Below are 18076 nucleotides of genomic sequence, written 5' to 3'. Positions count from 1 at the left end.
TATTTTTGAATGTGCTTCCATGAAACATTGGATGTACTACGCATTAAATGACATCATTAATCAAACGAGGCACATAACGATATAGGTGGTTCATTTTATCTGTTTAATCACAATAACACTTACTTCTTCGTTTTTTTTTTCGTTTTTTCAAATTGAAATTTGATTATGATACAGCGAGAGACAGAATAAAGAAGTTATATTAAGATTTTGTGACTCTGGACAATATTCTATTTTTCCTTAACTAGATTAATACTAACCGGTCCAATTAGAAGAGACGACACGACCTGGAAAACCAATTGACCCAAGTCCAATAAAACGTTGACACGTGCGTGACGAAAAGTGTGACATGCCTCGTCAAAAGTATCCATCAATTACGTAATTGGTAACACAAATATTCAGGTGATCCTCGTTTTCACCCATCAATTCTAAGTATATCATTTTAAATTAATTAGAAAAATTTACACTTTGAATTCATAAACATTCTTAAATCAATATTGATGATACGTTCGGCACACTTTAATCGGATAAAATAACGTTCGATATTGTCAGATGTGGATACAATCATCAAAAAACATAGAAATCAAGAATTTCCCTTTATCTTCTTTCCTTTATCTTTATCTATATCTAAAAAAAAAAAAAGAAAAACAAATTTAAACAAAATTCCTTTCCCAAAGAAGATTGAATCCATCAGAATTCCAATGCAACCAGAAATTCTTAATTTCCTCCTCCTTTCGTTCCACTGAATGAATGAAAATTGATTTCTCGTGTCCTAAGAAGAAGATCTTTATTTCCTTGGTGAGAATCTTCTTGAAACTCGTTTCATCCAAAAAAAAAAAAAAAAAAAAAAAAAAATCCTCGCGGAAAAATATTCACGGTATCCAGGCGTTTCATTATACTACGAGGAGAGATTATTTACTATGTGAAGCGGACGAGATGGAGCGTAGGTCATCGTGGTTCCTCGAGGTTAACTCGTTTAACCTTTCCCTACCGCTCGAGCCTCGAGAAGGAGGGAAAGAGGAAGGAAGATCTGGGATCTGGCCGATCCGTCCCGGTTCGATCGCGAACCTCCTCGACTTCCTCGAGTTTTCGAGGACGCGCAACGACGATATCTCGCAAGTACATCGGGATAGAAGTCAAACGTATCGTCACGATCCAGTTACTCGACCCACTCGATCCGGTAATGCACCGTGCAACCGTTGCCGTTGGACCGTTCTGGGAGGTCGTGGCAGATTTCAGACAACTTCTCGTTTCGCGTTCTGGCCGAGTTTTAAGACTCGTGACCGGTCTCTGTTGGTCAACTCCTCCGTGTCCTTTCACGCCGATACCTCCTACGAATTGCCTGCATCGCGCCTTTCCGTCACGATTCTTGGCTAATAAGAACTTTTATCAAGTTTGACAGTGTTGTTTCACGTTCGTGTGCTCATTTTGTTGCTCATTTTTTAAAAAATTTTTCAATGGTTACATGGGGTGTTGGAAGTGGAATATTTCTTTCTTTTTTTCTTCAATCAATTGACTTTCTTGTCGTTCAATTATATATAATGTAAAGGATAAAAAGAGGATTATGCTTTTTAAAGTTTGGTGTAAAGAACTTCGAGCTTGTTAGTTTCTTCCTTTTGTGAGAAATTTTTTCCCACGTTTTAGAATTTAAGAAGTTTATTTTTCCACTTAAAATATTTCTACACACTATATATTCCTTCGAAACGAAAAACTTTTGTTGTGTAATAGAAAGTATATTTTTCGTAAATATATGTATATATATATATAATCTTATTAAAATAAATTGTGTACCTCTTGAGCACAGTAAACAGGAATACAGGAGAGAGAAAATTATTTTGCCATTACATATATAATATATATTATATTTCCATATAATATATCGATACATGTACATCCACGATCTTCGATGATACGACACGATAACATCCATTATTGTATTGTTTCATTTATAATTATAGTATACATAGAAGTAAGTTTAAAATTTGAATAGGAGAGAACCTTTATCTATCGTATCTGTAAACCGCGATTCTCCCTTAATTTTTCAGGAATCATTTTTAATTTTATGTATATATATATATATATTTCTTCGTTCGATTATTCTAATCGGCCGTGATCATCCTCGACGAACGATGAACAAAAAAAGAATACCGACATCCGATCGATAAAGCTGACTTAGAGGAAAATACCGATCAGTGATACACTATCTATACCTATAAAAAAATTTTGCTATATGAGTTAAAAATTCATCGATCCTTCCCAATTTTATCATCATCCCATCGAAGAGGATGACGGCCTTTTTTTTTTTATTAATAGCAGAGAATGCTGAGCCTGATCAAAAAATTTACTCCTTATTAACTTCGTCCATCCCTTCTAAGCTAACCCTAGTTTTATACAATTTTTATACCATTGGTGTTTAATTATATCAAAATAATGCGGACGCGATTCTCGATTAGGCGACAAGTGTGTCTCTCTCTCGCGAGTAACAGAAAGAAGTAAAGAAAAAGTTTCTTCTGTTTTGCACCGTTGAATCATTGTTGAATCATTGTTGAATGTAATTTCGCTTCGAAAAAAAAAAATAAACGTCAGTCATGGATCAACTTAAGAACACTGGAATTTTAATTTTCAAAAATTGTTTGTATATATATATATATATATGTGTGTGTGTAAAGATCTACTTGCGCTTAGACATTTCTTCTTCTCTCAAGGGATTCACAATTTATCGTTACACCGTTCGTTCGTATTTATTATCATCGTGTTACAGCGGAATATAATTCTTAAAATGCATGGACCGCTTTGTATTCCCGTAATTTTATCCTGTATCCACGTTTCACTCCACGTCTTCTCGCGGAGAATAAAATGAACATCGAGGAAGATAAGTAAATTCTCGGTACGATCTTCATTCGTTCGTTCGTTTCTTCTATTACCCTTCGTTTTTTCGTTTGGGGTTTTGGCGTTCGATCATTTTGGCTGATAAATTGCGCAAGGCCTCGAAGTAAGTAAGGTTTCAATTCATAGAAATAAAAAAAAAATACAGATTAATAAATACAAAGAATAATAACTTAATTCTACAAGATAAGCGTAATAATAATAAAGTCAAGTGTGTTTAATAAAACGGAAGAAAATTAAATAAATAAACGTTAGATAAAATTCATTATCTCGATTATTATACATACGTGGGAGGTAGATACGAGATATCTAAAAAAAAAAAAAAAAAATACGTAAGAAAAAAAGATGTAAATTGATAAATTAAAGAGAGAGAAGGAACCGTAGGGAAGACACCGTAAAAACTCACCCTCACCCGCAACGCATACATTCGAAAGCTCTATCTTCTCTAGTTTTGCTATTTTCACGCATCGCAAATAAAAATTCTATCCTAAATCTAGATCGCGTGGCGTGCGCATAAAATGTTAGACCGTGGGACAGCAGACGATGGTAAAAATTCGTACGCAAAAAACGCTTACGCAATTCGAGTATTCGCAAGATGATGGAAAGAAGAAGAAGAAGAAGAAGAAGAAAGAAAGAAAGGAAAAGAAATGAGAATATCTCTGAGGGATGAAACGAAATCTTGACAAATCTTATACGAAATCGTGCATTGTAGTCGCATGGCGTGCTAAAAAGGAGGAACGTTCTCGCCGAGAAAGAAAGAGGGGATTGAGAGTGAGATCGTTTTTAACCCCATTTCTGGAAGAGACCCATTCGTTGGCACCGGCAATTTGACCCCCACAAATTGCATCTGCAACTGGAGCTGTAACAGCAGTCTTTCGGCCGGTGGTCGCAGTTTCCGCTCCGTGGTATGCAGGCCCGCCTAAACAGGTAGATCAACGAGGTACGTCTACTCGAGATTAGGGGTTTCAGAATAATACCTTGCAGAGACATCGAGACATCGAGATGGAAAAAGGAGAAAAATAAAAGTAAATATATTAAATCGATACATTTTGCAATTCTCTTTTTCTCTTAATAAATAATCGTTTGAATCTTAATGAGTTTTTGATTTGATAAAATATTTTAATTTAAAAAAAATTAAAAAAATAATTTCGATGATGAGTATCTTTTTTGCATTTCTTTTTTTAAGTTTTTATCGAATTGCAAAATGTTTAATTTAATTTAATCATAAAACATGCAAATCTATGTAATAAAAATATAAAAATATTAAAAACAAGATTGAAAGAAGGATAAGGAAGGATAAACACGTGATATATTAATATACAATAAATACTCACTTTTGTTGAGCCGCTCGCATTAGATTCTCTAATGCATTATCTGTATAATCTGAATCTGCAATCTGCAGCGAATCTTCCTCTGTAACACACATTAATATATTTTTTAATACGGTAGTTAAATTATTATTATACGAGTGAAAAAGTAACCATGAAAAATTAATGAGAAATAACGTATAAAATTCATTCGATGAAACTTTGAAAAACTTTCTTTCAATGTAATATTTTTTCGTTATAAAAATAATCACATATACAAAAGAATCATAAAGAAAAACATGTCTATAACGATATATTTCTTACATGATTAGCATCATTGTGTATAATTTGTTAAATTCTTGTTATTTATTTCTTGTATTTTAAATATAATATTTTTCAAATTAACTTTCTTATTCTCAACCTTTTTTTTTTTTTCCCAATTACTTTGCTTTTTCTGAACAGTTTCAATCAAATTTATATTCACGATGAAAAATAGCTCAACGACCGGGCACTTTAGAACGAAAGACTTGTAATTACTTGTAAGAATATTCTTAAACCTATTAAGAGAATAATAAATAAATTAAATGTTTCAGAAATAACGCAGAAACGAGAAGAATTAATAAAATGATTTAAAAACAAGCAAAACGAGATTTCGTCTGGAAGGCGGCATGTTTTATGCAGCAACTCGGTTATCAATATCCACGATGAAATGAGAAGGAATAAAATATCCACGATTGTTTTCAGAACTCTCGAACGGTCTTTCGTTCGTGGAATCGTTCTTCCAACGAAAGAAAGAAAGAAAGTATCGCGTAGCCAGATCGATCAAACGCGTCCATTACAACAGAGTTCATAAAAGGGTAGATTGAGAAGATGGAAGGGAATAAAAATAGAAGAAACATATGAGCGAGAACCCTTACAAAGATTATATTTAGTCGGCATTGTCGCTTACGTTTGTGTTCACGTTGGTATTTCCATATAAATTCGTCCGCTTCCTTGAAATATGAAGCTTTCCACACGAATAACACGGAACTACCTTGCACTTCCGTGAGAATATAAAGAGAGAGATTATAAGCATCTTGCATTCCCTGGATCACGACGATTCATTCATTCATCCATTCAAGAATCTATATGAATTTGCTTTTATATGAATATTTTATATGCCGTTTTGAATAATTTGTTGGAAAGGTTGAAAAGGAGAACGAATAATGAATTTTAAGTAGGGAATATTATCGCGAATCGCATATAAAGAACAATGAGTTATTTGTATTGAGGATTAAATAATGAAATAATGAAATAATGCATGAAAGTTATGAAAGTTAATTATACATATCAGAGATATAAAAATTGGATTCATAAATATGATAAATATTAGTTTAGTTAAATATTTAATGTAATCATAGTGTGAATGTAAATATTTTAATATACTCAAATTTTAATTAATTGAAGTAGAAGATTTTCATTAATTCTATATTCAAACAAACTTTTCCACAAACGCATAAATCCTTAATCCATTATTATCGTTAATCTCTAAATATAACTTTACAATTTCAATCCCTTTTGCAAATATCAGATATTTATTTACAAAACATTATTGTAAATTTCCACGGCAGAACTCTGTTTTATCAAAATAATATTGATTTTATAATTTTGTTTATATATAAATATATATACGTATAATAAATATTTACTTGATAATCTGCAAATATCAATTAATATCATAAATATTTTAGTTTTAATTATAATGAATTATAGATTGTTCGTTTATCTTCTAGAATTGATATTATATAATCATTTAAAATTTATTTATTATTTTATGAAAGAATTTCTCAAATACTTAAGTAATGTACTTTAATTATATTTAAATGGAATACATATAAACATAAAAGTTTGAAATATATCACATACAAAATTTTTCCAATTCCACAAATTTTTTTCAAATCAATCGCTAAAACCACTTGAATTTCATTTCTTTTTTAAATCTGACAAATACTCCACATTGAGATTCCAATTCATTTGCCAAGCTCTTAATAGAAAGGAGAAATCAGTTGGAGATATAATGCGAAAAGAGCAAGGATATCAAACGTATATTCGCCAAGGGGAATTCATCAATTCGCCAGAAATAATTCCAGTCGGAATTCCAGAGGAAGCAGAGATTGTACGATATAAAATGAACACGCAATAACAATTTATTCCCCTTGCTTCATTTTCTTCGGTATTCTCATCAACAGCCTCTAGGATTAAAATAATTTAACATACCAGCTTTTCCCGCTCCTTGCTTCCAAAGTTATTCTCCAAAGTTATTGTCAATGTTTTAATATTTTCACAGAGCAAATTTTCAATCGCAAATTCCGAAATTCTACATAGATTTTTTTTATAATTTTATCAATTTTCTTATTTTCTTAATAAATTGAATTTGTGTTTACAATGCATAATCTATTCTAAAATTAATCGTTTCATTATTTTTTAAATAGAATAGTTTTTGGAATAATTTTTATTTATATTATACTCGTTTTTATTATTGTGTGAAATATTGTGAACGCAATAATTTTGCGATACAAATTTTTTAATCAATTTAAATTTTCAATTCATGCACATGTACGTTCTACAATTATCTTTGAAAAAAAAAATTTTAAATAAAATTGTAAATTGTTAACGTGTATCGTAAAATGCTGATTGTTGATTCGATATAATGAAATTTGCCAACTCGATGTATCAACTCTTCAGAGAAATGTGTCTGTGAGTGGCAGCAGTTGCTATGTGCCGACGCGATACATTCGTTTGCCAAATGTCTGCTCATATACGGATGTATACTACTAGCTACAACCCTCAACCGCAAATACAGCTCTTCTAGTTTATACATAGATTATCACGACAAATCAAACGATTATATTAATTATTTCTTGAACATTTAACGTATGAAATTTGAGATTTGTTATATTTTTGTAAATTGAATAAAAATTTGTTATATTAAAAACATTATCTAATATCTCGAACGTGAAAAATGAAAGAATTTTCTATAATGAAAGCAATATTTATAATACAGAATTCTTTTCTTTCTTTCACATTTAGATCCACATGATTTTTATGAAAAATATTTTTTTTAATATACGCGATAAGAGATCTCTATTAATTATTACAATAAATTTAACATTTATATCGTATGTTTTCGAAGAAAATAATTCGAGTTAATGAAGAGTATTAAAATTTATTAAATATTATATTTATTTAATTAATTATTCTCCATAATTTCCTGTAATGTTTGATCCATTATAAATATGAAAATTATTATTTACTTGCATGACAAATAATTGTTAGCAAACTAATGCGATTGAAACATGTCAATAATACAATAACTTTGAAACATGATATTTTAATGTATTTTCTAATTACGATACGAAAAATATAAATAGGAATGAAAAGTCAAACGTGAATTTAAATATAGACATTATTCTTGTTTTCAATTTATCACTTATGCGTGACTGAATTAATTAAAATTAAAAAAAAGAAATATTGAAACTTCCAAGCTGTATTTGAAACTTCATCGAAAAGCATGTTGTGTTGATTAAAATTAATTAAAATTAAATGAATTTTTTTAATCATCAAAAAAACAACATCCGCACTTTCGTTATTAAAATTTTCTCGAGAAAAATTTTTATTTAAAAAAAATCTTCAATTAAAATAAAATTTCTAAAAGGTCATCTTTAATTATCTTTGTCAAGTTCCTATTTTCCATGACCTTCGTATTATATCTTCATTAAAGAAACTTCAATTCATTAATTCATACATACAATTTTCACTATATCTCATTCACAATACCGAGTTGATAGAAAACTTATGTCAATTTTGTAAGTACATAAATAAATCAATTTATTACAATATATTCATATATTCAAGATCATTATTTTTAATATATTAAAAAATTTTGTATATACTAATATCAATAATCATTGACTCTTTCGTTAAAATGATCAGATTCAAATCTATCAGATTCAAATTAATTTTATACCTTAAAATCGATCATAAAACCAACATTTACTAACACATACGACACTTATAACATTTATTGCAAAAAATATTTTAAAAATAGATATTCTTAAATTCGTCTGACAATTGATTTTTATCTGACAAAAACACAATATTTTTTCACCATAAAGTACCATCTTCATAAAACGAATTCATTCTCTTAATACCAGAAAATCAAAAATCGACAAACGTTTTTCTATCAGCTCAATTAACAACTAAAAAAAAACTAAAAAAGAAGATAAAAAATAAAACCACTCACCATCATCGATGTAGGGGCTTCCGAAGGTTCTGTCGGTGAAGATGGCAACCGTCAACAAGCAGAACAACCAGAGCAATCCAAACTTCATGGCTTCTCCTTCTCTTTCTCTCTCTTCGTTTCTCGGTTAAAAAAATCAAAGGATCGGCCGATTCCTCGATTCGAACGGATTAGAGATTCGTCCCCGTGGATCGTATCCTTTTCTGACTGCTGCCGGGGTGCAAGTGAGGTTTCCACGTCGGACCGGTAGCTTATATAGACGCGGGAGGCGTGGCGATCTCGCCCCCACGAGGATCTCTCTCTCTCTCTTTCTCTCTTTCTCTCTCTCTCTTTCTTCATAAAGGATCAGATAAAATTCGGTTCGAGGTTCCAAGCCTCGTTTCGCGGTGTTTGGACGACGGTTTTCACCCTGGTTTACGATCCATCTGGAAGATGGATATCCGGAGGACCAAGGTTCGAGGTTGGAAGGAGTGGTTGGAGTTGATTCTTTTCTGTGACGATGCAAAGGGTAAGGTGTCCGCCACCCTTGGCACGAGCAACTGGTTGCGAAGCAACTGGTACCCTCGCTGTGTGCCCTATCGTGCGCTGCTCGTAATGCGATTTACGTTTCCGTCACGTTTGCCACGCGGATTATTCTCAATCGTCTCGCTTATTCTGCATTCACTCATCCTTACGCCGCGCCGTCCCAATGATTCCATTTCGAATGAATATAAATTCGAGGATTAGGCTTTTAGATGCTTTAGGTGGATCGTAGGTGGAAGATTTGAAAGACGCTGAAGAGGATTCAGGAAGGGATGGAGAGAATTACGTGAAAGATGGAACGTGGAAAAATGTCCTATCCCGAGTGGCCATCCATTTAACGAGGATTCAAGATTGATATTTTTTTTTTTTTTTTTTTTTTTGTTATTCCTTATCAAGAGAATTGAAAAAGGGAAGATAATGAAACCAAGGAATAATGGGATAAGAAGGCTTTTAATATCTTGATTTTATAGAGGATAAAGTAGAGGAAATTGAATAAAAGTCTTGTATATGGCACAAGTTCCTTTGTGCAATGGTATAAAATTTGGATTGTACATTGTATATATTGCATACTATAATAAAATGTATAGCGCGAATTGTAGCGTGATATAATCCAAGATTAAAGAATTGATTTTGGAGCAAGATGATACTGTTTTGTATTGTTAAATAAACTTATGGATTTATGGATTCATTTTCTGGAAGAGAAAATCGTTTACTAGGATAATTCTCCAGTTATGAACTACATGCATCGTTAAAATATCTTCCCCAAATCTCATTTTCTATTGTTCCAAAATTCAATTTATCCTTTGTCATAACCACAATTGTCGTTTATTAGTAGGTTGTATTCACGCAATCTTATTTTATAGAAAAATAAATAAATTAAATATCATTTACCATATTTGTATTCATATATGTATGTCTTAATCCACAGAGATAAATATATCTGTTTATTTTTAATTAGAATATTTTTCTTTCTTTCATTAATACTGATAATATATCATTCAATCTATGTGATCGATTAGAAAACCGTGGTCATCAGCTCTTTTTAATAAGTTAGCTGCTTATTACGGAACATTAATCTTTCTTTATACAAAACACAGTACACGGTACTATGAATGTTAATAATAAGGATCAGAGACGATATTATTATATTTATTTCCTGGAAGATGTATATCCAAAGCAATGAAAAATTGTTTTTTCGTTTGTTCCACTTGCATAATAGATTTAAGATACAAATGAATCATAGCTAGACGAAATTATACAAATCAATTACATTTAATCGTATTCGAAGAAGATTTTTGACACATTTTTGTTTTTTCGACTGAATCCGATATGGACAAAATGAAAAGTTTCGTTCAGTCTGACATTAAAAATCTACTCGTTTGCAAACATGAGCTATAGAGTGTGTATTTTAAATTTCTTCTGTTTTTTAAAATTAATTTAACCTCTTATATTACAATTTCATTTCCTGTTATATATTCAATAAAAATAAGAATTTAATTATATTAAAATATTGTATTTGACATTTACTTTTATTAATATATATCTATTGAATTAATATTTTTTGTTCCGATATTATCATTGAATATTATAATTGACATAATTATGAAAATGATATTAATATCAGCATCTAATGATGCAGATATATTGATATAATCAATATTGTTATAATAAAATTAATGTTCATCGTAAATATCATCGAATTATAATTGCAGAATTTAATTAAGAAAACGAATAAAATTATCCATTAAAATTTTTTAATAACTATATTCAACTTCGTTTAACAAATTATATATTTGTTTTTTATTTTTCAAGCGAAAAGAATTGAATGTAAATCTTTAAGTCTAATATTTTGGAAATTATATCATGAATAATTACACTATAGAAATTCTACTAGGTTACAAAGAAAATATGGAGAAATGTTCTGAATATGAACAGAACGAACTTGTTCTTTGTCAGAATTCTGAAAAGGAGAGCAAGGACATATACACACATTTGTCTTTCGAGAAGAGTTCGAAGACGTGCGTGGGCAGTCGATAGCAAGAGGGTTGGAAGTTAAAGTATATAAGAAACTTTCCTGAATGATGACGTAAAGATATTCCTCAGACAAAATAATAAAATTCTTTGATTTGAAACAAAAATTAAATAATCTTATGAAGATGATTGTATAAAATATTTTAATTACATCTATTTAATTATATTATATCTAAATTATGCTATAATTTTTTTTATAATTGCTTAAAAATATCTATTGTGTATATTTCATGACATTCTATGAAATTCGTTTGATATTAATAAAATATAAAATAAAAGAATTATATATAATTATATGTAATTTTAATATCTTAATTAATGATTTTTTATATACAAAATTAAATTATTTGTAAAATTTTATACTTTTCATTGTTTACGAGATAAGAGATTAATAGCAACGAAATTTTTTGCAAGTTTCTTGTGTCGATATTGAAATGTTAAATGCTAAATTAAAATGCGGATATCTATTTTTTCTACCTCCCTTAAGTGAGGAGTGGAGTGAAAAAAAAAGAGGCAAGAAGAAAGAATGCGTAGGCGAATCGCATCAACAAGGACACACCTATAACAGGGAAATTCGATGTCATGTCCTAATTGGCGTTTATAGCACACAAGGGTACCATGCTTCATCTCTTGTTATATCATTCTCCATAATGAACCGCGAGAAATCGGAGAATCATTAAACGACAAATAGAAGAGATTATTTTTCTCATTCTTTTCCGTTAATTTACTTTATAATTTTTGTAATCGTTAACTTTTTTATGATCATAATTTTTTTCAATCATAATTATTTCTATCAAAAAAAATTTTGAAAATTTTCTAAATCTATATCTAAACTTTTCTTTTTTTTTTTTTTTTTCTTAAATCAAAATTTGCCAACTTCAAGATTTTGTAATCTTTTAAGATTTATCAATAATTGCGAAAAAATTTTATAATGTATTTATTTTAAGTAAAAAATCATGCTTTTTGAAGTGGAAGACGAGACACGTGACTTTATAACGACATATAAAAAAGATTTTCAATCGAAAGAAGGTCGTAGACCAAAAGAATGTAGACCAGAACCACCTTATCCTCCACCATTGAATATTTTAAATGGTCCTTACAAAAAGTGTCTCAATACACGACGAAAAAATGAAACACTTCCTTTAAGTGAACAAAGCGAGGACCCTCAAGAGAATTTAAACAGAGTAAACAAGTAACAATAATTTAAGTTAACATATTATATACTTTGGATATATATACTAAATTATTTCATTCATTTTATAAATTAATTTATAAAATTTTATTTTGAAAATCATTTATATCATTATTGCATTAGAAAAAAATTAATTAGTAGATTTGCAATTATTAGATTCGCGAAAAATATTCGCATTTAAAAAAATTTCTTCCGGAAGTTGTACCAGACGAAGATCTAATTGAAAGAAAAGACAATGAACTGAAGCAAACCATGTATCAATTACATTATTCAAAAGGTTTAATGTTTTGAAAGTGATAATATAATTTCATTAATATAATATATTTAAAGTTAAAAATTTAATTATTTAGATGATTATTCACCTCGCGTGAAAATATATGGAAGAAAAAAAGATATACCTTTACCGGAAGATTGGATCATACCAGAAACGGTTCAAAAAAAATCTTATAGAAATCCATGGAAAATTGTAACGAAAGATTTGTTACATGTAAAAAAAGCAATGAAACCTTTGGATAATTTAATACCAAATAAAAAAGAAAGAGAAATTCTTTGTATAAGGTAAGAAAACAAAATTAAACAGTTTCGTTCAATTTCGATATGCGTGTTGTTAAAATAATATAATCAATGATGTATGTTTTTAAAACTTTTGTAATAATATTCATAATTATATATTAAAAATATATTTATAATATATATAATTAAACTATAATTTATTACATATTATTAAATTATATAACTTATTATTATTTCTCTTAGTACTGGATATTCAGAAAAGAATGCAACCATAGATGCTACCGGAAATAAAGTAATAAAAGAATTCTTACATGGTGCACCATTACCTATAGAACCTCAAATATATACTAAAGGACCTGATAGTCCACCATCTGAATGTTCTGAAATTCTAGCAGAGAAAAAATTTGTACTTCCTTCTAGAATTATCTGATGTTGTTCATGCAAATAATAATTTATAATATATTTAAATTAATAATAAAAAATTGTCTTATTTTTCTCTTCTTTCGTATTATTTAAAAGAAAATTATTTTTAATAAACACTTATTATAATAAATGATAAATAGGAAAAGGATTACATTAATTAAATCATCAGACATGAATTATTATAAAACACAACCCGTATTGTTTTGCTTATATATAATTATTTTACAAATATATTATTTCCTATTTTCATCCAATTTAATTATTAATTTACAGTTGTTTACATCCACGCTGAACACACAATATCATATTTCACGTAAATCTTTCTTACATTTGTAGACTTACAATTATTTACAAATTCGACTTATTTTAGAATCATTTAATAAAATATTTATATTCGAAGAAACATTCTTTCTTTTTTTATTTTAATTTATACATTTGTAAAAGAAGATGCTGTATATGAATATATATTATGAAATAGTATTTAACTATGAATAAAATTAATTCTTTTTTGTTTGTCCTTTGAATATTCTTAGACATGATGTTAGAATTTTAGAAAAATGTCATTGTTCTTATAATAGCAAAATATAATAATTAATTTTTCAAAAGTTCCAGTTTAATCATAAACATAAAATTGAATTATTCATTATGATAAATTTTCAACTATGTAGATTATACACATTATATAGCCTCCTTCATTCTGCCAAAATAGTTAATTAATATTAATATTAATATTTCAAAATTAAACATGTTATTTACATAAACTATTGGAAAAAATACAAGTAATTTCTTATAAAATATTCTAATAATTAATTACATTTCATAAAGCTTTCATCAAATTAAATTAATTGTACTTGCACATAAAACTATACAAAAAATCTTATTGATGTATACACTCTTTGCATTTTGTTTATTTTTTATTTTAATGGAAGTTAAGATTAATTTACTTATAAAACCTAATCTAAAAATGGTACCCAGCACGTAACAATAAATTATATTCAGTCTCTCGATTGCATGTAGCGATATGATTTGTATAAAAATTTAGATATTTTGAAATTATAGATTCGATATGTAACACTGCAAACATCTTTTATATACACAAAATATTTAAAGTTAATTATAACTAATAGAAATATTTTTTTTTTGACCAAAATGTTATATATATTATCTAATCTCGAGTTTAATTTTTCATTATACCGGACGTGGTACTATGCAATAGTGTTATCAAGTCTTATTAGGCTATGTGTAAAAAAAAGCTAAAAAAATATAAGACAAACACTTTTCGTAACCGCAATATATACAACTTTGATGGTTCTCACAGCATTTTATCTTCAAGAATTATGTTTGTACTATTACAAAACTAATACAAACATACAAGATGTCATTATCGACACATTTTTCTTCTTTGACTTATTATTTTTTTTTCCATGTATCATTTCCATATATTATTTAACTTAAACATTTATCTATATTAAACAATTGTTTGAGGTAACAATATCGTTTTCAGAGATCATATCCTGAAGAGGAATACCTTGTTTCTATAAAAAATGTATAATCATGTCAATTTACTCTAAAATTTCTGTATTTAATTAAAAAAAAACTTACTTCAATAACAATTGTGGAGGCCATATTATCTGTGTCGCGATACTGTACACCTATATTTGCTGCTGCTATTGCTATAGTACGAACGGTATTAGTGCTGGTCGAAGTTGTGATGTGCTGGGTAATCATGGCGTTTTCGTTTGTTCTACTGGAACCATTACACTCTTATATGCGTAAAATAATGAATGAGATACTGTGTTTGTTTTTCATAAGAAAATGTATTAAAAAAAGGTATAAATAGAAACTTACTTTCTCTTCTTTACTTGACCAGAATGAAATCTACCACCTTCACCACGAATTCTATTCATTGCATGTCGATGACGAGATTCATGGAGATATTTCTGCAAGCAGATATTAATTTAAAATTAGTATAAAATGTATGTATAATGTTAAATTATGATTAACTTACTGGTCTTTCTTTAGGTATCTTTCCTTCAGCTTCTAATTTAGCCCGAGCTTGACGACGTTTTAATATACGCCTATATTGTTTAGCATTTACATATAAAGGTTCTTCTTCAAAAACTTCTGCATTTGGCAATGCTACCCTTTGAAACTGTGTCTGTCCACTATTTCCTGGTACCATCTAAAACATAAGCAATTGCAATCATATATATTTATATATTCTAAAAATAATTTAAATTTAATATTAATTTGTATTACACTAAATAGATATAGACTAATAGAATTTTTAAATAAAAAGATTTAAAAAAAAATAATGTATTATCTTTGTTGCTCTATAATCACTACAAGTCAGTATAATATGTACACAGACTATGTAAGTGAAAGAGACATTTTAATAGTAATCACCATGACAACATTTCCTGCCTGAGACGCTGTTGCTGTAGGGCTTGCTAAAGGTTGCACTGGTGTTGTAGTTGCTGCAGTAGTTGTTGTTTGTGATGCTGTTCCAGGAATTTGCATAAGATTTCCATTGATATTAATTACTAAACATAAAATATGAAATTATTACATGAATTTTATATTTTAATAAATAAACAAATTTTAAAATTTCATACCTGTGGGTTGTGCTTGTTGAACTTGACCTTCTAACTGTACTGGCTGATAAATATATGTTTGTCCATCTGGAGTTTGAATGATTTGAGGTGTTTGTGGTTGTTGAATTACAATTTGTTGACCTGTACCAGTTAAACTAGATACTGGAACAACTTGTATTTGTCCATTTGGTGCTGCTACTTGTATAGCTTGTGGTAACATCATTGCTTGACCTCCTTGACCCATTTGAACAACTTGAACCGTTCCTCCGGCACTTCCAACCACAACTGCTTGTCCTTCTCCCAATTGTTCCATTGTAAATTTTTTCTATAGCTAAACAAAAGATATTGATTTACAACAACAAAAAAATAGTGCAGTTATATTTTAAAATAAATTGATAAAATGCTAAATATAAACCTTAAATGCAAAAAAATTTAACATGATAGAAATGATTATGTTTCATAAGGATAAATATTTATTCAAATATAAAATCACATATAGTAATCTGAGAATTTACAAAAAATTTTGCTGTTTGTTTAAAAGTTGAAGATAAATAAATGCCATATTTTAAAAGGTTAGATTACTGAAAGATTTTTTTAATTTTATTTATATATTTTACATTTTGTAAGTATTGATAAAGATCGCCAACGTGGCGAGCACATTGAAATTTGAAAGCCCACGTGCAAGATGTTAAATAGACGTAGAAAAAAGAATTGAGGCCAGACAATAATCATCACCTTTTGTCGGGCACACATCGCTTCTGAAGGATATTGTATCCTGTTTTCAGCGGCATGATTAACGTCATATTTTTGTAATCCTTAACACGCGGCAAATGTTGATGTACAAAACGGAGACCAAGTCTGCTGGATAGTACTTTGAACGCGATATGCTCGCCATGGATCGACACGAATTTTGGACGAGAAACGCTCGTCTTGACAAACATGGCCGTGCAGAAAGAGTTTTTCAAGCTCAAGAAGTCACGAGTTCGCAGTTGAAACAGCACACAAAACGAAAACGCGGTTAATCGTATAACGGTGCGCGGTCGTACGCGTACCCCGTTGATGTTTGATAATTTGTGGACTTACATTGGATATTTTCGTGGGCACTTTCCCAATGATTGGTCGGCAAATTGAGGACCAATGGTCGGCGATAGAGAGTCCTCGGCTCTTGTGTATTGGTGGCACTGAACGGGGGGACCTGCCAGTCCGATAGCAGCCCGATGCCAGACCGGTCGATGCCCCTCCGCGCCATGATGTGCCTAACCAATCTACTGGCTTGACTTATCCCCACTACCTATTTCCCGCGCTCTCATCAAACTTCGCGCGTTCCTAACAGCTTATTTCCCGCTTCCTTTTAAATCGATTTACAATGCATCATCTATAATAGTCATTGACAATTCTCGATGTTCATTGTTTTATTATTAATTAAAATTCGATAACTATTGATAATTGATTAAATAAATATATATATATATATATATATATATATATATTTAAAAGTAAATAATTTATTGAATGATTCTATGTAAAATCGAAGTTTTTAAGTATTTTATTTTATTTATACATATACAAGTGAAAATGCAAAAAATTTTTCAAATATTGAAAAATAATTACATATTGTATAGTTATAACATGCAAAAATATTGAAATATTTAAATGTAACAAAATATAAAACAAATATTTTTTTTTTAATAAAATAATGAACAAGAAATATTGACAATTTTTATGTATTTATATACATATATATATATATATAAATAAATATATATATATATATATAAATAATAAATAATAATAAACTAATTACTTTATTTTTATTATTTTAATAAGCTGCAGTGTGTTAATGATATAACAAGTGCGATTATACAATGTTTGAACATTGTTTACTACTGATTATAATTATTTTTATTCAAAGTAATTGTTATTCATAAATAATATATCATTTTGCAATTTATCATTTATTTAACGCATATAAATGAATAAAGAATCATAAGTGAAATAACAATTATTATACATTTAATAAAATATAAAATTAACAAATTTTGTTTGTGAGAAAGAAAATATATATAAGAAGAGTGATAATGATTAGAAAATATAACATTAATAATAGCATTAATTTATATAAATATCACAAATTTATGTTTGAGTTAGGAATTTGATTGTTTGAGACATTATACAAACACATCTTGCAACAATATAATAAAGATGAAATAAGAAAGGAGACAAAATTTATATAGTATAAAAAAACAAAATGTGAATATAATTAAAATATACAATTTATAATATAAATAATGTAAATATTTCAGTCATTTATGAATATTGATTGTTATTGAAT

At 28.8% G+C, this 18076-nt stretch overlaps 3 protein-coding genes across 6 annotated transcripts; 1 reads left to right on the top strand and 2 right to left on the bottom strand.

Moving 5' to 3' along the window:
- Nucleotides 1-1683: 1683 nt before the first annotated feature.
- On the bottom strand, nucleotides 1684-8729 carry LOC122720397 (U8-agatoxin-Ao1a-like). 2 transcript variants are annotated; one of them, XM_043947099.1, is made up of 3 exons: nucleotides 8473-8729; nucleotides 4218-4296; nucleotides 1684-3802 (listed from the first exon to the last, which is right to left on the bottom strand). In XM_043947099.1, the coding sequence occupies exons 1-3, from the start codon at nucleotides 8558-8560 to the stop codon at nucleotides 3667-3669; spliced, it is 303 nt and encodes a 100-aa protein (XP_043803034.1). In that variant the 5' UTR covers nucleotides 8561-8729; the 3' UTR covers nucleotides 1684-3666. The 2 variants fall into 2 exon arrangements, with proteins under 2 accessions (XP_043803034.1, XP_043803033.1); XM_043947098.1 differs by having other exon boundaries at nucleotides 1684-3829; nucleotides 8473-8685.
- Nucleotides 8730-11978: 3249 nt separating this feature from the next.
- LOC122720578 lies at nucleotides 11979-13157 on the top strand. Its single transcript, XM_043947360.1, has 4 exons — nucleotides 11979-12206; nucleotides 12371-12491; nucleotides 12565-12772; nucleotides 12971-13157. The coding sequence occupies exons 1-4, from the start codon at nucleotides 11979-11981 to the stop codon at nucleotides 13155-13157; spliced, it is 744 nt and encodes a 247-aa protein (XP_043803295.1).
- Nucleotides 13158-13774: 617 nt separating this feature from the next.
- Nucleotides 13775-16935, bottom strand: LOC122720472 (nuclear transcription factor Y subunit alpha). Of its 3 annotated transcripts, none has more exons than XM_043947223.1 (7): nucleotides 16828-16935; nucleotides 15766-16075; nucleotides 15557-15693; nucleotides 15159-15332; nucleotides 14999-15090; nucleotides 14753-14897; nucleotides 13775-14685 (listed from the first exon to the last, which is right to left on the bottom strand). In XM_043947223.1, the coding sequence occupies exons 2-7, from the start codon at nucleotides 16055-16057 to the stop codon at nucleotides 14614-14616; spliced, it is 912 nt and encodes a 303-aa protein (XP_043803158.1). In that variant the 5' UTR covers nucleotides 16058-16075; nucleotides 16828-16935; the 3' UTR covers nucleotides 13775-14613. The 3 variants fall into 3 exon arrangements, with proteins under 3 accessions (XP_043803158.1, XP_043803157.1, XP_043803159.1); XM_043947222.1 differs by lacking the exon at nucleotides 16828-16935 and adding an exon at nucleotides 16480-16781; XM_043947224.1 differs by lacking the exon at nucleotides 16828-16935 and adding an exon at nucleotides 16480-16781 and having other exon boundaries at nucleotides 14753-14894.
- Nucleotides 16936-18076: the final 1141 nt, after the last annotated feature.

This window comes from Apis laboriosa, unplaced genomic scaffold (genome assembly GCF_014066325.1).
Source record: "Apis laboriosa isolate Shangri-la unplaced genomic scaffold, ASM1406632v1 scaffold12_cov154, whole genome shotgun sequence".
NCBI lineage: Eukaryota > Metazoa > Arthropoda > Insecta > Hymenoptera > Apidae > Apis > Apis laboriosa.
This window is presented reverse-complemented; position numbering and strand designations above follow the sequence as displayed.